Genomic DNA, 21588 nt, shown 5'->3' with positions numbered 1-21588 from the left:
ACTTAATTTATTAAATGTGCTTAACATGACAAATGTAAGTCCCTTTTACTGAAATTATTTTTTTTTCTAATGAATAAATCTAATTTATTTGACTTAATTCTTTTTGAAGTTGTTTCAAACTAGAAAATGTAAATATTAAAAATTGCATATCACTCACTGATCTCACATAAAATACAGCTTGTGGCAGCCGTGTCGAGGACTGGGGTCTCTTTATGTGAGTGTGCTCTATTCCTGCACCACCACGGCCAACATGGTGGCTATTAATATGTATTTAGTTATTAAGCATTTATTAATTATAAATATAAATTAACAAGCCTCGTGTCTGATGTCATAAAGCTTGCTTCGAAAACGTAATTGTTTTTGTTGTTTCAAAACCTTTATTGTTTCAAACACACTTTTCAGAAATACACAAAAGCGGAATTAAAACATATCGGTTGATGGAAAGCAAAGTTTGGTTGTTAAAGCAATATAATTTGTTTATGTTTAGTGAACAAATGAAACATAAGTTCACTGAAAGAGTGCTTGCTTTGTTGGACGAACACATAATTTAAGTTAAACTAACCTCTATTGAGTCAATATGAAGGGATTTGAAGTACTGGGGTTAATTCATTAATTATAAAATGCACAAAAAAAATTTAAAATAGAGTTGGCTTTATTGAGATTCTGTAGCCTCCACTGTGGAACAGCCAGACTCAGAAATAGTTGTCTCCCATCAGATTGATCAACAATCCCATCACTCAGATCGTCTGAGCCTGATTAAAAATGACTTACATATTTAGCAATATGTCATTATTTATATCTTTATGTAATTTGAGGCACACTTGTGTTTATGTGTGTGCTCCAGTGGCCAAGCGAAGACATTTAATTGCCAATTTTACTTACATGTCTTTATGCAACAACAATAAAATAAGTCAAAGTCTAAAAATAATTCTCAAGGTAAATGTGGGGAAAGGAAATACAACGTAGTGCAATGTCAGAGGTTCCTCTAATCACTTATTTGCCTCCACTACTTTGGACATAAAACTTAAAAGAAATTCAAAATCACAATTACCAGTTCTGAAATAAAATATGCATATGTAGCAATATTCACTGTATCACCATGTGTGCTGTTAATTTGTAATAAATTCATAGTGAATCTTTCTGATATGTCTAGTTCAAACTAGAGCCAGTTTTCATCTCTGTACTCCTCAACTTAAAAATAACAACTTCATTGGTTTTATGACGTTTTATTAAAATATACACTTTACACAATGAAAAAGTCAATTTTGGTCTTGCGTTTAATACAGTGATCAGTAGGACTGCAGTGTGTCTGCGCCTGTGTGTGAGTGTGAAAACCCTGAGGAGTGGATTAATCATTTATTAAAAAAAAAAAAAAAACAGCAGAAACAAACAGAGGCACGACCTTCCGGAGATGAGCAGAAACACCAGAGTCTTATTTGGTTTGTTGGACTGGAAGCTCCTGTTATTTATGGCCGCTACCCAAAGACGTTTCTCTCTCTGAGAAACCGATTAACTCTGTCCTAAAACACAGCAAAGGACTAATGCAGAAGTAAAAACCTTGAAATTTTACGTCTAAAAGCGGCATGAGACAATGCAAGGCAGGTTTATTTTGGACAGCACATTTCACAAACAGAAAATTCAAGGTGATTCATGAAACAACACACAGGCCACAAAGAATATGTTCTTAAATCTCACGCTTAACGTAATTAAAAATAGTCTTTGTAAAATATTGGAATGAGACTAAAATGAATATATGATCATTTTCGTCAAACGCAACTCTAAGCAAAATTATTAAGCTAACAGAAGTATTTTGAAGTCTATTTTCTGAGCTCCGGGGAGCCAGAACTGGGCTGGCCTGGTCATTGCCTTCCTCCTCAATGGAGGAATCTCACTTCAGGGCTCAAACTTCCACTCAGATGGGTTTCTGATTTCAGATGGGTTTCTGTTCCTGATTTCTTCAGGGCCAATCAGGAACAGAAGGGGATGTTGTGGACGAGGACTTTGATTTTCTGCAATGTTTTAGATTTGTAGTCTGCCTGTAACAGCAGTGGAAGAAGTGAACAAAGTCATTCACTCCATGTTGGTCAGTTTCCAAATACTCGTTCCCATTCGTTTCTACACTTCTGTCTTCGCAATGAAGGATGGTTGTCTGCAGTGCTGGCGATTTCCAGTAAGCTTCATGATATTATGTTATTGCCAAACATTAGCGATTGGGTACAATTTTAAACTTCAACAGAGTCCAGAGTGGAATTGTCTTCATCTGGGTCTGACGGTTCAGGTCTGAGTCTATCACTACAGATTTCTGGCCTGATGTCTGGTCTCTAGCTGTAGGCGTCGACTTCCTGTCAGCATTTATGTCCAATGAAAACATCACTCTGTACAGCAGCTTCACCTCTCATATGCCTTTGCAGATAATTAGCTTGTTTGCAAATGTTTTTGTAGAGCACAACTAAAACATTCGCTGCAATCCAGGAGCCCGATTAATTTTCCTTGGTGCTGATTGGCTGTAACCCCCAAAAGCAGAAATGAGGAAGAGTGCTGTGGTAGTGCCACTATTTGAACTATTTGAATAAGCAGGTATTTTAGAGGAGGTCTCGGGTATTTATAGGCTGCGATCCCAGTCAAACACCACAGGTCCACGGTACGTTACTGAGATGTACCTACATGCAGCTATTTAAGGGCTTTTCATTTCTTGTCTTTAAATTGGTTTGTGCTGTTATTATTTATGATTCTCAATCATAAATAATTCATAATGAAATGCTTTTTCCATTCAGTGCCATCATAAACGTAATTTTGTGGGTTTTTCGGTGATCGTACTAGTTTCATTTCTACTCGTCATTAAATTTACATTTTTGTTTTTGTACTGAAGAATTGGAGGCATGTTTGTCACCATGGACACTCTTCACAAATCTCCAACATCCACTGGATTAGTCCATTACAATAAAGCATTGTTTTAGCTACTTTAAGCAAAACCATGGCATAAGAAAATCCAGCTGGAGGCTGAAGCAGGTAGAGGTGAATCATGTTCTACATTTCCATGCCTTGTTTCTCACTGTGCTTGTCATTATGCCTCAGGGCAAAGATTCACATCTGTAACGTCTCATCACACAGAAATTGTTTTGGGTTTTTTTTTTCCTCAAACTGAGTCAATGTTGTTAATCAAGGTCAGTCTTTCAGGCTCTGTTTAGCCCAAAAATAGCACTACATTTAAAGAAGGTAAGGTGACGGCTCCGGCGTGGGCACGTTGCTATCTCTGCTGTTGAAAAAGACACGACTTGCTACAGGGTAAGATAATGGAGAGGTTATTTAAAATTAAAGAACTTCATGTTGGCTTTAAATAGTTTGCAGCGTAATATTGCATACTCTAGAAGTAATAAATAAACAAAAAAGGTGGAAGATGAGAGCAACACCAGAGTCCACTTTTATGAACAACGTACATATTTACCTTACATATTTCATAAAGAAGCAAAAGAAACCTTGAAATGCAAACTAAAACAAGTAATTTATAGTTTTTCTTTGGCTCCATTGGTCAGAAAATAGAAGTTGTTATATCTACCATTAATATTTTGCTCAGTGCTGCTTTTCTGCAAGACTTGTTCAGTCAAAACAATTAAAATAAATGATCAGTTTAAAGCACTTCTGAAATATTGCAGCTAGTGGAAAATAATGCATAACAGTATAATGATTCTTGTTTCATGCATGAGAAAGTCTTCTGAAGCTATTACTCTGGCCTCTGTATTACAATAAAGTTATTAAATTGTTTCTTCCATGCTCCCTCATGATGTGCTTGACTCCCCTAGTGAAAGAAGGTATGCTTGTATGTTTGCTATCTGTTCTGTAACCAAGTCGCTTGTCAAACTAAGTGAATGGAAAGAAACCCTCCCTCAGTGAGCAGAGACTTTGAATAAATACTGATTCAGAATTTATTCTTTCTCTTGTTCTTTGGGTTTTAGAAACAGTTCTTCCTCACTCTTTGTTGAAGGAAATTTCCACAACAGAGGAGCCCACAGTGAACTGATATGCAAAGGGAACAGAAATCCCACAGCTTGGAGTTCAGAGGGTTAATGAATCCAGAGACGCCGCTTTTCTGACAGAACTGAATCCCACTTCATTATCGAACACTAAATTACAGTAGAGTGTTTCAGTTTTTAGAAAATTAATACAAAACCAAACAGTGATTAAAAGGAGTCATTAGAGAAGGCGTCTGTGGTGGGCAGAGATGACCCCGGTTCCTTTTCACAGCAAAGCTGAAAGGCCCCTTTCTGACAAACATTGGCTGGTTTAATCAGTTTGCTGTGTGCAGGCAGTTTTCACTTTTTTAGAAAGAACAGGTGATGGTCAAGAGGAGAGATGAAAAACCTTTCTATAGTGTTCTCCTTAAGGGTGTAACAACTCTGACTAAACGCCGAGTTAAACCACAGCAAATGATGAGAGGGAGACGTGTAGTAAGGCTGATCATTTCCTGTTCATGAATCTGATTGGGATGCCTCCTGAGCACTTCCCTTCAGAGGTTTTCCAGACATGTTCTATCTACTGGGACATGTCACAATAATTATTTTCTTTTCAAATGATGTTGAACAAGTCTGGAAGGAGCCCAGAAGTCACTGGAGGGATTTCATCTCTTCTACAGCATGTTGGGATGCCATTGAATGAGCTGGAGTATGTTGCTGATGAGAGGCATGTCTGGCTTTAGAGCCTGTCATCACTCTTGTATTGGCAGAAGACAATAGATGGATGAACGAGGTTTATGCATCTCCAAATAGTTATCTGTCTCTCTATAAAGTTTTTATGTTTGTTCTTTATGGTAGCTTTTGTGTTCTGGTTTTTATTTTTCTGCTCTTTTCTATTTGCAAATTATTTAATTTTCATGTTTCTCATTAAGTTTTCTAATCCGTTAAGCTTGACTACTTTTCTATTGTTACTTTATAGCACACGTAAAAATACATTTTAACACGGTGTCTTTAGACCAGTGCTTCTCAATTATTTTCCGTTACGCCCCCCTAGCAAGAAGAAAACTATTCGCGCCCCCCACTCCCCACCGTGACTATCCATCTCTGCATAACATTTTTTCCTTATTAACATTTTTTTTTCGCTGAAAAACTCTAGCGTTATCGGCGTGATTGGGATGTAACGTATTTAAGTGACGCGCTAATTTATTTGGCTTCATGCTGTCCGCTGCGAGCATTTTTAGACACAGCAAACACACCGGTCTTTCCTCTTCTCCAACTGTAGTCACAGTGAAGCCAAGCGCTAAATACGCTTCGTCGTATTTCCTCTTAGCTTTCGGTTGACTTTCTGTTGTCTCATTATCTTTGTCTCTCTCCGCTTTTCTTTTCATCCCTGTGAAAAACTTTTTCATGTTGGGGGTTGTTGAATAACGGAGGCCAGAGACAGAACGCAGTCGGAGCTTTTTGTTGACTTAACATTGCTAACCAAGGCAAACCTGTTGTCTTGTAAGTCGTAAAATGTTGCACTGTCGCAAACGTGACAGAAGTAACAATGAGAGCGCCACTGCCGCCTACTGTGCGCAATTACACTTTATACTAGTTCGGCCAAAAAAAAGCCTGTTCCCCAGGATCACACGCGCCCCCCCCAGGTAACGCACCGCGCCCCCCAAAGGGGGCCCGCCCCACTATTTGAGAAGCACTGCTTTAGACACATCAATAAGCCTGGTGCTTATTGATGTGAAGAATGGTGCTGACTTATTCAGTGCTACATCAAAACATTAGAAACAGGGAAGAAAAACAGAAATGCTACTTCAGGTTGCTTAGGAACCTTTTTGGCATTGTGGCAGAAACTCATTACACCTGAGATAATGTGATACTCCAACACTTAACAGTGCTGCTCTGAGAGAGACACATACAAGAAGACTCACACATCCAACAACTTCTGGTTTACAGAGTACATTAATTCATTCATTCTACGTCAGTGTCACATCAAGTTCCCCTTCAGTTCATGTAGCTGTCATTCTTCGTCTTTAAAGGTTCATAATGTTTATATTTTTATCAGAAATTGTGTTTATACATAGAACTTCACATTGTCTTTTTTTTGTGTGCGTGTGTTGTCTATTCGCGGTGTGTATTGATAATATTCTCCAAAAGGTCTTATAGCCTAGAGTTTTCCAATCAACAGTAAAATCAACATTTTCATTCTTGAGCTACATTGATCAATACAGAAAATAACTGAAACTATGGATCAAAACAACTCAAGCGTTTTACGTTGCACGTCTTTTAAACACCTCGTTGGCCTTGCATACAGTTTTAACAAACTTTTTCTGGTCTTGTAAAAATATATTTTTTAAGAGAAATAGTTTTTTTTTTTATTTTATGTTGAGAAAACTTGAATTGATATCAAACACAATGACATTGTGCGCATTGAACTGCACGTAAAATCAAGATATTTGAATTTCAGGGCCGAGCAGAGACCTTAGGAGGGGCAGGGGCTCAAAGTTAAAAAAGGGGCACATTGAAGTGTTTGAAGATCTCCAAAAACCTTACAACAACATAGCAACAATACTTATTAATCAAGAATCTAATATTTAATTGGATCATACTGTCATCATGTGGGGGCAATGCAAAGCAAATGTAGTTCATGTTTCCTGATATAAAGTTGCCTGGACGGCTGAGTTGATCTGAGACTGTAGTTGTTAAACAGAGCAGAGGAGAGAAGGTCAAAGGTTATAAAGTTATGAAATAAGCACATTTGCTGCTATTTTACTAAATAAGCCCCAATAATATCTAACAACTTGGCTGCAGGTTGATGTAAAGATCAAAGAAGCTCAGAGAGGTTAACTCTACACCATTCTTCTATGTTAGCTCCTCTGAGATCTAGAATTGTAAGGTTGTGAGAAATCAAGGCAAAGAAAACTCAGTAGCTGCTGGTAGGGGCCTCCAAACATTCAGGGCCCCCCCCCCCCAGACATTCAGAAACGGTTGAATTGTAACACAGACCGTCGATCTAAACCTGTAGTTTTAATTCTTTGAAAAAGATAATGTTATTAAATTGTATTTAATGCATTCAATAGAGGAAATAAATAAATACTACATTTGAGATTTAATTAGGAAGTTCACTTTGTAAAAGTTTAAAGAATCATCTTGATAGTTTAATGAGGGTGCTACCATGGCTACAACATGATGCAATCTTTGGGTTTGTTCACAAATACATCACCGCGACGCAATCATCAGCTGCATTGCGGTGACAGTCCGCTGCTGTTATTTTACATCAGGATGTCTGATATAAAGACAGACCCAGGCTGCCTGTAGCGAACTGGGGCATTTAGTCCAGCACTGGGGCAAAAGGATGAAGTTAAAGTCAAAAGTTTTCTCTGCAGCCGAACCATTTCTGTGTTTAGGAGAGAGGAGGATGTTCCCGCTATTGCGAGGACTGTTACAAAAAAATAAATAGAAACAGTTTTTCTCACTTCAACATCAGACCTACGTTTTATCTACAAACAATTGTATGTTAGGAATAAATATTGTTTCCCATAATTTGATACTTAGAGCCCCCCCCATCCCCCTCCCTCCTCCTCACCATGGGCCAGATGCCTGAACAACATGGAGGCAGAGAAACCGAGAATCTCACTAGACAAGGGTAGCCAGACCAGTTTATGTTGCTAAATTATTTTATCTTGCTACATATTGTTTTCGATGGACACAAAAAGTAAATAAAAGAAAAGAAAAGTAAAGAAAAGAAAAAGGAAATCAAAAAGGCCACTGGGGGCATCAAGGATGAAAAGTTCAGGGCTTCAAACCCCCTCTGTTGAATTATTACTCACAGTGATATTAAACTTGGTAAGTTGGACCATTTCAAACTAGATGGGAGATATTGTGAAATTAAAAAGATGTTAATTGGTAGAATGGAATATGTACATTTGCCCCCGCAGCAATGACCGTCTCCAACATGTTACCCTGAAAAGTCTGCGGTGTGTGTGGGCCAGCAGGCTCTTCCTCCCACTGCACAGAAACAACGTGGAAACACAGAGCTGAGGTTCAAAACCTGCAATCCTCTAAATCATCCGCAGAACGAGTGCCAGCGCTGCTCTCTCTCTCTCTCCATCTTCATACTTTAAGGGCTCAGTTGTTTTCCGTGTCGCCGAAGAGAGGAAAATAAAGATGTCAGTGTGATTTACAGCCCGTGTTTTGATCCAGACGCCCCAGAGATGGAGTGATGATCGCTTCCTTAGCCCACCTTTCAAATGTGGGCGTTGTTGAAAACTCCTAAAGCACGGAGGCGTTGGGATCGCTTATGCAGCACATTTGTTTCTCATTGGTCGGCGAGCAGGAGTTGATCCGATGACACAGGCGAGGCTCCGCAGATAAAAAGGAAGGCGACGCGAGAGGAGGAAGTGTTGGTCGGAGCACAGAAAGCCGCGAAGTATCTGTCCAACTCCTGAGGTAACGACTTTCACTTTATCCTCTTATTCAGCTTGGGAACTTTAATGTAAGTCACTGTTGTTTACTTCCTTATTCAATTCTTTGTGAAATATTCAGAGGGGGAAAAAAAACATTTTTGACGCGCAATTACGCACAGCGCACGAATCCAAAACGCACCAATACAATAGGTTGTGTGTGTGTTTTATTTGTTTTTGCAGATCGGTGATACTCTAGAGACAAAAAAAAAAGTTCTTCCATCTTCCCAGGTGAATGTTTTCCATGAGTCTGTAAAGTCCTGGAACATAACCGTTCTGTTGGCCTGCCTTTGGTTTATGTGCGCCGGCGAATCAGCTGAAGAATGGAGTGGTACGTCCTGGTGTTGATGCTGAGCCTGCCGCCCTCCGTGCACACGGACTGCTCGTCACAGTGCCAGAGATGCGCCGAACAAATGCTGCGCCCCGAGGCCGCTCTCAGCAGTCTGGTAAGATCAACTTTACGCGGGGACGCAGAGGAGAGGACAGGGGTGCTTGTCTGGTTTTAATGTTCTAATTAGAATCAGACAAGACAAAAACAGACTAATCTAAGATAAAACTGGAATTGCAGAGAGGAAAACTTTTATTCAATAACTTTGAAAGAACTTTACTTAATTCAAGACACAGATAGCTTTGAGGCTGAACATTTAGAACATGGTGCTGGTGATTAGAAAGTGATTGTCATATCTGCACTTTAATGAAGCCTCCCCGAGTTAAGTGCAGCCGTCGTATCTCACGTGCGTGTCTGTATCATCTCCAGTCGTGCAGCGCGGAGTGTGACGAGGAGGAGCTGGAGAGCTGCGCTCCGGCTCCGCGGCTGGCCGACTTCACCGAGGACCAGGGGGCGGAGGCGGAGGAGAGCCAGCAGGCGGAGCTGGTCAAGCGCTACGGCGGCTTCATCAAGAGGATCGACAAGAACAAGAACAAAGTGTTCGCCTCCTCCCCGTGGCGCGACAACTCCGTCCTGAAGGCCGCGGCTCTGCCCGGGAACTACGAGGAGCTTCTGAAGCGCCTGGAGGTGAGAGGCGCGCCCGACGCGCCGGAGCCCATCCCGCACACTTACGTGAAGCGCTACGGAGGCTTTTTACGCAAATTCGGCCCCAAATCAAAAAGGAGGATCTCTGCGGAGGAGGAAGGCCAGGAGCCCGAGGAGCTCCAGAAGCGCTACGGGGGCTTCATGCGGAGGGTCCGGCCGAAACTCAATAACTTGAAATGGGACAAACGCTACGGAGGCTACCTGCGGCGCCACTTCAAGTTCTCCGTCCGCTCTGCGGAGGAGCCCTACTCTTCCTCCTCCTCCTCCTCTGCGGAGCTCAACCTATAGGGGCCCGCAGGAAGAACTCACACCGGTGACTTGTCAGAAATCGTTTCCTGCTCATTCCTGTCTGATTCCACTCATCTGTCACCATCTGTTGGTCAATAAACCATGTCTGTTTATAAGGGTCCTGTTTAGGCCGGTTCCGTCCCTGCTTGTCCCAGTTCGTCATAGCGCAGTTCCGATGGAGCGGTTCTCCCTCCAGACTTCCTGGAAGTTTGGCCAAGATGAGAACACGATCAGAGGAAATAGATAGAACAGCCAGAGTTTAGGTCCATCTGGCACCGGTGAGCATCCGAACGGATCATGTATGTATTTATTTGTTCTGAAATTAAACTCTTCAAATACAATAACTGGGGAAATTTGATGTGGTGCCAAATAAAATAAAATAAATAAAAAAAACTTCAACATTTTTAAGGAATTCTTCTAGTCCACGCAATTTACCTTAATGAAGAATTTCTCCTGTAATTTCAGATTTTTAAAAAAAATCAATCAATTGAACATCTTATACGTCATATCATAAAGGTGAAACATTTGTATTCTTTTTACCAAGCAGAGTTCTTGCGCCCCCTCGCGGGGAAACAGCGAAACGTTTTGCTCCATCTCGGACAACCCGGAGCAGGTTACCATGGCTACGCCAGATGAACGAAATCACGGAAGTGTTTCTGACTCCTGTAACTGTTTGCCAAAATGCTTTAAACTATGTTCAAGGCTTCCAGCTGACAAAAAGTTGTAAAAAAGTAATAAAGTAACAGAAGATAACGAAACAATTTTTTTGTTCCTCTCAGTCTCTTTGTGTGCGTCTTACAGATGTGAACGTGGGAAAGATCTACAGTAGAATTACAATTTTTATTTTTATTTTTTACTTTTGGTCTGGAGACAGTATTTAAGGGTGGAGTGGAGGAGGATGCAATAAATGTTTCCCATAAAATATTAGTTTTAAGCCTTGGAGTTCTTTAACAATGATCCACCATGTCACACAGGCTGTGTCTGTTCCCTGGTTATCAGGTACAAAATAATGTTTAAAGCTGTAGTACGTAACTTTCATAAACAATGTTTAAAATTTGTTAAAACTGTCACTATATACTCACACCTAATCCTTCCAGTTTCTCTGCCTCCTCTCTGTGGTCTTACTGCCATCTGCACAAATACACCGCTCTGTCAGAAACAACCAATCAAGAGTAAGGAGGAGTGTCAATCACACTAGCGTAGCCTCTGCTCATATTGCCCATCTTTCTCTCTGCTGCGCTAAAGCTGAAAACTGCCATGACAGCTCCTCCATTACAGCTTATTAGACTTTGCCTCCATTTCACTAGCATTTAATGAACAAAGGGGAAAAAAATCTACCAACATATTCATGTATTTAAGTTGCACCTGTACCTTTTACCACCCTTAACAACAGACGAGTCAGTCAGCAGCATCTCTAACCCCCATACCAGAATAAACCCTCCAGAATAATCCATTTTTGTTCACTCGTTTCCTGGCCTTCATTTGTGACCTAAAGAAGCAGAGGGACGTTCACTTAAGTCTATAGATTTTCATAAAAATGGTAAAATCCTGACACAATAAACAGTTGAGACAGAGTATTGATTAATCTTCTCGTGGTAAGAAGATTAATTAGGTTGTTTGGGTCGGGATCGGCTGAAACTCCGGAAGGGCCAATACCACACTATGCGAGAAGAGAGACAGACCCCTTCCTGTTTCTCACTTCGAGGAGCAGGTCGTTCCCTGAAGAAAGTTAGAGTGGTGTGTAGTTTTGCGTCGAATGGAAAATAACCACCAAGCTGATGTTTTATCAGCCAGCAAATGCACACAGTGAGACACTGTTCACTTCCAGAGCATTTAATCCCAAATAAAGGAGCATGTTGTGCTTCTAGAAACGGCATGAAACCTGGTGGTCACATGCTTTGTCAGACATCTTGGTTAAAAACAGGATTAAAGCAGAGAAGGAGACGAGACACACAGTCAGCTGATGCTGAAATGTGAGACAAATAGATGAGGAAAAGTTAAAAGTTTGTCCAGCTGATATTCGTCACGACTTCCTGAAAGCAGTTCCAGTCCAGACTAACTGGGAGCCCAGCAGCTGTTCTTTGTCTCATTGCTGCTCCTCTTCCTCCTCCATTGCCTGCCCTGGCTGACCTTCCTCCTCCCCGTCAGCCTGGCTCACCTCCTGCAACTCGTCAGCAGCCGATACCGTGGCGTCCACCACGGTGACGGTGCTGACCTGCTGCTGCACCACGGGGTTCTGAGTGGCCAGCGGCAGAGTGACCAGCTGGAACTGTGGCCCCACCACCTTAACGAAGGATCCGGAGGCGCCGGAACCCGCGCCGGCTCCCTGAGCGGTCGCCGCGGACAACACCGTCACGTTGGAGCCGTCGGCCCCGAGCTCAGAGCCCGAGAGCGGTGAGGTGAGGAGGGTATAGCTGCCCGGCTGGGCCCCGGCCACCGTCAGACCACTCAACTGGCCAAGTGGCAGGGCTATCTGAGTGGGCGTGGCGTTGACCGCAGCCGGGCCGGAGACGGCTCGGGTCAGCCGGGGTCGTTTGGCTGCTGGTGGGGACGGCGCCGGGGTCAGGTTCATCAGGACGTTGTTGAGGTGCTGAGATTTACTCTTCAGCTCTTTGGCTCGCTTCCTGTGCTCATCACACTGCTGCTCCAGAGCTGCAGAGGGAGACAGACCCAGGCAGGCAGAACATTATGACCACCAGCAAATCTCACCTAGACTAATTAGTACCCAACTATATTCTTAGACAGTTGAGTCAGAAAATTTGGAAAATTTTCAGAAGACTTTCTTTCCCCAGATTTCTGATACATAAATAACATAAAACACCAAACTGTAAATGTCGCTGGTTTTTCGAGCTGTAAAGTTTAAACATCTTGCTCTAAAAACTAGTGGGGCTGCTTTTGTGGGAACTGTTGCCTAGCAGCAGAAACATCCTGGGTTTGGACCCTGGAGTTTCCATGGTCCTGCATGGATTCTCTCTGGGTTGTCTGGCAGTTAATTGTCATTTTTAAAATGCTTTATAAATAAATTGACACAAACAGAAACAAGACTGCTAAGGTCACTGGTTTCTAAATTGTTCTAAGGTGTGTTTGTGTGGCCTTGTATTAGATGGATTGTAAGGACTATTTTTCTTACGCACTCTCCTTAAGGAGCCCAAAGTCTGGGCCCCAGGAAGAGCAGTGCTGATTTTGGAGTAGGTTTAGGACGAAGCTAAGAAATGACTGACTAAGAGCTAAAACATACTTCTAAACCAAAACAGAGTGTGGGCATGTCTCCAGACCTCAGTGCTACAGCAAACCTGTAGATGGAGCTAAAGCTCTGAGTGTAAAGCTGATGAAGTTTCTGTTAAGAGAAATCCATCCAAACCTTTCCTGAGATGTAATAAGACCCAGAGAACAACTTCATGTGTCATTTCTTTACTTGCTAATAAAGGTTTCATAAAGGCAGCTGCTGCCAGATGCTAAGAGCCTCAAACTACCGCAGACCTAGAGGAGCCACATGCTGACAGGAGTTCAAGGAAGGGGTCTTAGTTACGGCTGACTGCTGGGAATGAAAGAGGGACAGAGATAACTCACCCGCCAGACTGCGGGTGTACTGCTCTCTGTAGCGGTCCATCTGGCTCTTGTGGCTGGCCAGAACCTTCTTCACCAGGTCCAGCATGCCGAAGTTCTGCACTATGTTGTTAAGCAGAACAGCGTCTGAGGAACAAAGCAGAGGAGGGTGACGCACCATCTCAGAAATCAGCTTCCGGGAGAGCCAGCAACAACTGTGTGTCGATTCCGACCTTTGACCTCCACCGGAGGATCACATACTCGCTCCTGCAGCCCCTTCAACATCTCCTGCACCTCTTTCTGGAAGTCCTCCACCACTTCCTCCAAAAGGCCCGCCTCCTTCACGGCCCGCCAGAACACCACAGAGTCCTCTGCAGACCAGACACACACCATGTTATCACTGGGTTATACTGGGACGACTGGCAGGGGCTACGGGGGGGTCTAGGAGCTGATGATCACCTCCGATCGTCGTGACCCACTCTGACGGTTCCTCTGTCACATCTGGTAATGAGATAGCTGCTCCGTTCACTGCGACACAGAATAGGTGGGTTTAAAGAGAATCAGGCAGTGAAGCTTTCTACAGTTTATACATGAACATACGCAAACAATGTTATGAAAAAGTATTTGTTTCAATACACATCTAATAGTTTCAGACTTTTTGTCACAGACGTTTCAAACTCTCACCCCAGTAAAATCCTAACGATGATATGATGCTATTTCAATACGTGGCTATGAGTCTTTAAAATCATCGAGGAAGAATCTGTTTCCATCTTTGTGTAAAGAATTGCATTAATTCAGCCAGGCTGTCCAGAATGTGACCCGTCGCTCCCCCCACAGACTGCTGGATGGGCTCAGACACCAGTTGATGGTTCAGGCCGAGGAACTCACAGTCAGCTGAAGAGGCAGAAGCGGACAGCAGGTCGGAGGGCGGGTCACAGCTGACCGACACCTTGGTTCCCACCAGGTCGATTTTGGTGCTGCGGCAGGTGTTGGAGCACACCTTACCATGCTGATAGAAGTCCAGCTCACCGGAGTCCATGATCTTCCTGGGACAGGAAGACAAATGGGAAGGTCTTCACTGACTGGGGACACAGCTCCACCCTGTGGTGCAACTGTAAATTATCAACATATGAAATTGAGGAAATTGATGATGATGGCATAGGCTTCTTTCAAACTATAAATTTCTATTATCAACATTTCATGATATTTATTTATTTATAACACTGCTGGATGAATCAAATATGACTTAACAGAAATTTGATTTTGTAACTTAACGCCTTGAAACTGAACATGTCTCTTTAAAAGCGACTGCTCTTTCTGAAACTCTGCCTTCAGAAAGTCATTAGAACATCGCTCCTCTATTTACCCTTTAGCATTTTTACCGCCACCACACTGAGAAGCAGCTTGTATAATTAGCTTTGAACCTGGAAACTGCAGCTCAAACATGCATGAAGGAATCAAGCCAACGCTCCAGGCATGTTTTTGATGACAGAATAACGTTACAACGTGACGTAAAGCTCAAAAAGTCTATTTTGCATAATACTGCCACTTTAATATGAATACTTTTCTCTATGATTAGAGAAAAAATCATCTGCAACCTTTTGTAAATGTGCAGCTTAAACTAAAAACCAAGTTATTACTTCTACAGCCCTGCTGCCTTTTTGACATGCCGATTTATCAATTCATGTGTAAATCACAGAAACGTTTCAAACTGACATAATGCCACCAACTAAAGTCCAGACCGGCATTCCCAACCTGAGCATGGTGCCGTTGAAGCGGATAGCTCTCTTCCAGTCCTTTAAGGTGGATTTTCCTGCTAAACATACAAACTCTTTGGGGCTGATGAGTTGATCGGTGAACTAAAAGGAGAAGAACGGATGAGTAAACAGTTCATCGTGGTGAGTGAGCTCATATGTGATTTCGTACGAGTCAGCGGGGCACCTGCACACACTTCACGTTGATCCCAGGACAGACAAACTTCTTCCACACCAGCGTGGCCTTGGCGTCGCCGCAGGTGATCGGGTAGAAGACGTCGGCCTCCACGTCCACCTCCTCAGAAAGCTTCACTGCAGAGACGGAGACAACAGAAGTTATAATATTTACTTGACAAAATCTCTGGAACAGGAAGAGTGCCGTCTGCTCATTCTTCCCGTTACTCAGCGCAGCTCGTTTTTACCAATAACTGCCTCCTCCTTTGACATGGAATCAGCTGTGGCCTCGGTTTCTGCTTCCGCTGGCGCTACAGTGAGGATGTCCTCCCTGGAAGACAGCAGAATGTCTGTAACAGGGACTAGAACTTGGAATCCAGAAAAACTACCCTAGCCACTACTTTTTAGACTCCTATTCTTCCAAACCAGAAAAGAAATTAGGCCAGAAGACTTAAAGTTATCTACCAACCCCGAATAGGAGTATCTAGTTTAATCACTATGGATCAACATTATTAGCTTTTTCTTCTTTTGCTCTTACTTTTGGTTTGTTGTTTGTATTTCCTTCTAAATCCTGTAAAGCACTTTGTATTGCCTTGTTGGTGAAAATGTGCTATATAAATGAAATTACCTTTACCTTTTATCTTAAAAAGATTCTGCTTCCTCTGAGAGACTTCCTCAGACATATGTCAAACACTAAGCAGAATTCACAAAAACAATTCGGTTGCTTTTCAAGGGCTTTATGTCATCAATCCGATGAATGTGGATGATATCAGTAAATAAATCAAATTCTCACAAATTCACATTTCTAAAGCAGAAGGCGCGTTACCCAGCCTGAGGAGTCAGCTCGGCGGCTACCAGCACTGCCTTATCTTCCTCCACCACAGAGGGGAGCTGGTTGGACACGGCTTCTGGAAGGGTGACGATGACCACCTCACTCATCTCTGCCATGCTGACCACGTTATGGACGGACGTCTGAAGCTACAACCAGAGCAGGATAGAGACAGTCGTCATCGTCACTGACCTGCGCCTCAGAACAGAAGCAGGAGAGGCGGGGAAAATGTGGAAAACCACAAAGATGGCTTTACTTTCCTGTATTATGTTCTGATATCTCGTCACTGATAGTTTCATGGATTAAGCAGGCCTGCCAACTATTGAGTGGAGGTTGGAGTTAATATTAGTGTGGTTAGTGCCCATATTTAAAAATTGAAGTTTTAATAAAAGATATTGTTGTTTTTTTTAATAACCAGAAATTTAGTTTGCTTAATATATATTATTTTCATGAGAACTGAACTGAAAAGTAAGAGACTAATACTTGTGTAGCATGTCTTTATTTGCTCTTTGAGATGGCTCAAGGTCTGCACACAGTTACCTAATAAACCATCCAGAAATATTCTGATGACATAGAGCGTAATAAAAAAAAAGATAAACATTATGCATCACATCTATACAAATGTTTTGGTTCTGGCTTACAGCAGAAAGAAATGCAAAATGATGCTTCTTAAGACATTAAATGTGAAAAAGTGCAAAAGATATTTGTTCTATTGTAGGCCAAATAATAACAGGGAAGGCAATAGAGCTGACTCTGTCCACAAGGAGGGAAAGCCACAAAAGGTCACTGGTTAAGAATCTGGATATTAATAAAGTCGAGTGGAAGGAGGAAATGTGATTGAAAAGGTAGCATAACAAAAAGCAATGACGAGGGGCTTGGCATGGATTGTGCAGCAAACTGTATTCAAGAGTTGGTAGGATATTCATATGGTAAAATGCTTCTGCTGCTGGACTCAGAGCTTCAGGAGCCTCCAAACAGAGATGTATCCACAACTGCAAAGAGGCCACAGGTCCAGACAGTCCTGGACCAGAGACTACGCCAGACATGTCTTCACTGTCCTACCTGGTGAAACCGGACCATTTTTAAGAGGAATTTTATTAACTTGTGAGTTGCTGTTGTCGTAACTCTTTCACCACTGCTGTAGTGTTTGAGGGATAAAATGTGAATGAAGGAAAATGGAGGGAAGAAGATCAGCAAAATATATATATATATATATATATATATATATATATATATATATATATATATATATATATATATATATATATATATATAACAAAATAGTCAGTCCTATTATTTTCACAGAAATAATAAAAAGGTGTGTTTTTTTCAGTCTACCATTGGTGCCGAATTATTCTGATGTGTAGTTGCGATGCAGTTTTAAGCAGAACCACGTAAAGAGGCAAAGAGGTCTCCGGTAAAATAAGTTTCCTAATCTGTGCCACTGGTGTAAACAGGTCCGGTTCAAGCTGCACACTGTGAAGGTGGTTTCACCGCGGCGGAATGGTCCTTTAGTCTGGCGCGTCAGCTGCGAAACGGATGCCAACTTCAGCACCGGTTTATTATTCATTTTAAATAGTTATCAGCGTAACTGCGCTCCTCTCTCCAGGCTCCATTAAGCTCCGAATAAACGGGAGTCTCACCTTCAGTCTTTGCCTGCTTCCACCAGAAGATGAAAACTCCAGGTAGATTTAAAATGTACCAAAAACAAGACGGGGCAGATGGTTGACAGATGTCCCGTTTATTTGATTATATTTCTATGAAATAATAAAATCTAATAATGTTTGCGGCTTCAATGTTGGGACGAGAATCTTTAAACTCATGTTAATCTATTCATATGCCACTGAGCGGTTTTCTTTTCTGTGTAAACATTCGCCTCTTCCGCCTCTATTCTTCTTCTGTTGAGCTTTGGTAGTTTGCCCTACCCGCGCCCCCTTGTGGTGGCATTCATGCACTACCAGTTTTTGTTAACCATAAGGAAAACGAAGACGTACGCTTCTCCGACACATCTGCGCATGCGCACCGCACAGTTGACTGTTGACGTACGCATGTTGACGTTTGTGTTTAATATGGCTTCCAGCGTCTGGTCCGAAAGAATACTGCAGCTTCTTCGGCGAATGAACAACTTTCATTCAGCAGGTATTCAAGTGAAGCGCCACACATTCACTTCTTCGACACGGGGCAGTTTTTAAAGAGCTGTGTTCGCAGGTTCCAGCAGGTCCAGATGCTTCAGGTTCGAGATAGACGGAGCCCAGGTGGGTTGGATTCCTCCCCATGCAGCCTCGCTGCTCACTGCCCATACGGACGTGTTCCTTCCGCCACAAGGGGGCGCTGTTTCCCTCTGTCCCAGCCTCGACTCCTACGAGAAGAGGTCAGAGGCGGTGAACGACGTTTTAGAGGCCCTCAGGCAGCAGAGCTCTCTGACCTGTCTCAGAGGATGGAGGGATGAGGTCAGAGTTCACACACCTTGATCAGTATTAGAGGATTTTATAATCACCAATATGACTATGTCTTTATCATTACAGGACTTATTTCACTTATTCCACCAGCATCTTTTCTTTTCCTGTGGTTGATACACATATTTTCACACCAAAACACAAACTCATCTTATTATTTTGGCGTTTAGAAAACTCACTGGTCTTTAAGGTCTTCCTATCTGACCTTAAACCGGAAGGCCTTAGTTTGATTACTCTGATAACACAGTCAAATCTAAAGCAGTGCTATTTTTCAGAGGTACAGTGTGAAACAGAGATTCTGTGACGTGCCTCTGATGTGGATGGAAAGAGCAGCAACAAGTATGTTTCAGCACACCGAGGTCTGGACGCTGCTGCTGCTGCTGCCTGGCCTGACTGCACTCTTGTTCTGCAGGTATTTTTGGTGTTAAAAGGTACGGAGTTCATATTAATGGATACACCGTGAATGGCAGCGGGGAGATCAGCATGTGGCTGGCCCGACGGTCCGTCACCAAGCAGACGTATCCTGGACTGCTGGACAACATGGTGGGTACAGGAGGAGACTTAAACAGCAATCAACACTGTGAACTGGAGACACTATTTTTTTTAACCAATGTTGACATACAAGTCAGATATCTATGCAGCAAAGGTAATATGACTGGATCCAAGCTTTTGTCAATATTTAAGTAATATTAAAAGAATAATAACTAAGTCCTAACGCTAAATCCAGACCTAAAGTTTGAAAATGAAAGGATTTATAATAGTGACAATTATGGTCTTGACTCTTTTGTCTTGGAAAAAATAAGTAGATCAAATTTGGAAAATTTCTTTTATCCCAACCTAAATGCAACATTTCTGTGCCAACTACTGGAAAAATAATTCTAACCAGACTCACAACTGAAATATCTCGGTTACTGACTAAGATCTTACATAGGGATAAAGAGGCTTTAGAATCTCATTGAAAAACGATCTTCCTCTAAAGTTTGAGCAGCGCTCTACCTCTACTGAGTAGTCTCTTCCCATCTTTCCCCAGGCGGCTGGTGGTCTGGCTGCTGATGTTGGAATCAAGCACACTCTGATTAAAGAGTGTGAGGAGGAAGCTTGTATCCCGGCAGACATCGCTGTGAAGGCGTCTCCAGTATCAACTGTAAGGTGAGTTTCATTCTCCAAATAATCCCAGAGAAAAAGAAGCAGCTATGTGTAAATGTTGGCTCATTACTGATTATTGGAGGTAAACTGGAGGAGTTATGAGTTTATGCCATCATCCCTTTGACTGATTTCCCCAATAAAAACTAAAGAGTCCCTGTAAAAATTCACCGACTTTTGACTTTTCCTGTTTGTTTCTTTTGAAATTTCTAGTTTGCACACATCCAGACACAAAGGGTTTAAAACCTTCAGTCTGAAGAAAAATTACCCAATGATAAATGGGTTCAGATTTCCTTAATTTGGATGATGATTGATGATCGGCCAAAACTCAAAACTGATGTTACTCACTTCCACAAAGGTCTGAAGATCAGGCGCTGTCCCTTCTGCTCAGCAGCGATGTGACCTCTGACTGACAGAGGTCACATCAGGTCACATCTGCACATGCGTGGGTAAACTTCAGTGGCCCCATTTTTACAGACTTAGTCACCTTATTTAGTGACTTTTACGACAAAACAATCTGCATAGGCCAAAATAAAAATTGGCAGGTGAGGCTTTTTAAAACTGGTAATCCCCTGGAAACCTGCAGTCAGTGCAGCCTTGGCAGTCAAAGTGCTTTACACTACAGTCCCATTCATACTCACAATCAGACACACACACCAATGTGCAGTCAGAAACCTCATGTCTTGCCCGGGGCTTTCTGAGAGGAAAACATGTTTGCCTGTTTACATGTTCAAATCCTGAACAGAGTTGAATTTATTAACTTGATAAAACTACTGTGGGTCAATTTGATTACATCATAGCATTGAGAAACACATCCTGTATTCCTGCCAGGATTTCTCCCTTTTTTATCATCCACGTAGCTTACTTTCATGAAGGTTCCCAGACATTTAAAATCTCCTCTACTTCCTGGAATGCCTACGGCAGCTACACCTATGAGGACGAAGAGGGAGTGTTCCCAGAGAGCCAGTTTGTCTTCGATTTAGAACTTCCTGTGGACTTTGTGCCCCGCGTAGGAGATGGAGAAGTTCAGGATTTCTACCTGCTGCCCATAGACAAGGTCAGTTCTCTAAAAGACCAGCGTTCCCAGAGCCTCTTCAGCTCACTTTGTCTTGTTTCAGGTGAAGGAACTGCTGGCCACTGATGACTTCAAGCCCAACTCTGCCATGGTGATCCTGGACTTTCTCATTCGACACTCGCTTATCAAGCCGGACACAGGTTTGTGGCTGTTAATGGTCGCCGCTGCAATAAATGAAATCAGCCACGTATTTGACACATGATGATGCTTCTTGTTTCAGAACCGTACTATCAGGAATTTGTAACGGGACTCCATCAAACACTGTAGACCAAAGATGCAGTCATCACGTCTTCCGTAAATGCAGAGGCCATCTTGGAGCCCGGTAACTCAGAGCCGAGCATTTAGGGGAGCAGACTGGACGTCAGAACTGGAACGGATCCGGTCCACCTCAACTCTTGGAAGTCTTTCGTACGAAGAGAAGACATCAGATGGGTTCTAGTTAGAATTTTACTGGACAATTTCGGTGCTCAGAGATGTTTAAACATCGGGTCGAAGCCGTGAAGTTGAGATGTTGCTCATTATTTCAGGATTCAGAACCCAACCTGAGGAAGATCTCCTATGGACCAGACTTCACCCAGCTCTCCTTTCTCCTCTTCAGTCTTTTCTTCTTGTCATCTCTTAAAGCGCTCCTCATCTCTGATATGACTTGTCCTTCTTTTAACACAGCCTTCCTAACTTACTGTAAATCATAAATGTTTAACATTATCTGAATGAATTGAGCTCCTGTTTGAGACAGTATTTATGACTAATGGATAAATAATGCAAGCGCACCCTATCAAAAATCAATAAACTTTCGTTTTAAAGAACATGAAGCCCTGGAACTGGTAATGACTAGACCACTTCATCTGCTTTTCTACATCTTGATCAGTTTTTATGAGACAGC

General features: G+C 42.3%; 3 protein-coding genes across 10 annotated transcripts; 2 read left to right on the top strand and 1 right to left on the bottom strand.

Annotated features, from left to right (window-relative positions):
• Positions 1–8335: 8335 nt before the first annotated feature.
• Positions 8336–10655, top strand: pdyn (prodynorphin). 5 transcript variants are annotated; one of them, XM_055048395.1, is made up of 3 exons: positions 8336–8393; positions 8639–8853; positions 9165–10655. In XM_055048395.1, exons 2-3 carry the CDS (start codon positions 8731–8733, stop codon positions 9726–9728), a joined length of 687 nt encoding a protein of 228 aa, XP_054904370.1. In that variant the 5' UTR covers positions 8336–8393; positions 8639–8730; the 3' UTR covers positions 9729–10655. The 5 variants fall into 5 exon arrangements, 4 of the variants coding, with proteins under 4 accessions (XP_054904370.1, XP_054904371.1, XP_054904368.1 ...); XM_055048396.1 differs by having other exon boundaries at positions 8341–8393; positions 8724–8853; XM_055048393.1 differs by having other exon boundaries at positions 8347–8393; positions 8591–8853.
• An 885-nt stretch (positions 10656–11540) lies between these two features.
• gmeb2 (glucocorticoid modulatory element binding protein 2) lies at positions 11541–18183 on the bottom strand. Of its 4 annotated transcripts, none has more exons than XM_055048390.1 (10): positions 18078–18183; positions 16029–16180; positions 15451–15533; positions 15216–15340; positions 15030–15133; positions 14163–14320; positions 13734–13802; positions 13508–13645; positions 13299–13421; positions 11541–12380 (listed from the first exon to the last, which is right to left on the bottom strand). In XM_055048390.1, the coding sequence occupies exons 2-10, from the start codon at positions 16148–16150 to the stop codon at positions 11815–11817; spliced, it is 1488 nt and encodes a 495-aa protein (XP_054904365.1). In that variant the 5' UTR covers positions 16151–16180; positions 18078–18183; the 3' UTR covers positions 11541–11814. The 4 variants fall into 4 exon arrangements, with proteins under 4 accessions (XP_054904365.1, XP_054904362.1, XP_054904363.1 ...); XM_055048387.1 differs by lacking the exon at positions 18078–18183 and adding an exon at positions 18026–18077; XM_055048388.1 differs by lacking the exon at positions 18078–18183 and adding an exon at positions 17675–17981.
• tpk2 (thiamin pyrophosphokinase 2) lies at positions 18047–21511 on the top strand. The gene is made up of 8 exons (XM_055048392.1): positions 18047–18170; positions 18240–18481; positions 18763–18826; positions 18900–19030; positions 19518–19636; positions 20555–20687; positions 20749–20845; positions 20926–21511. The coding sequence occupies exons 1-8, from the start codon at positions 18047–18049 to the stop codon at positions 20970–20972; spliced, it is 957 nt and encodes a 318-aa protein (XP_054904367.1). The 3' UTR covers positions 20973–21511.
• The last annotated feature ends 77 nt before the right edge of the window (positions 21512–21588 follow it).

Source organism: Poeciliopsis prolifica, unplaced genomic scaffold, assembly GCF_027474105.1.
Source record: "Poeciliopsis prolifica strain line A6 unplaced genomic scaffold, Auburn_PproV2 SCAFFOLD027, whole genome shotgun sequence".
NCBI classification, from domain to species: domain Eukaryota; kingdom Metazoa; phylum Chordata; class Actinopteri; order Cyprinodontiformes; family Poeciliidae; genus Poeciliopsis; species Poeciliopsis prolifica.
The sequence above is the reverse complement of the archived record's forward strand: the minus strand, read 5'-3'. Positions and strand labels throughout refer to the sequence as shown.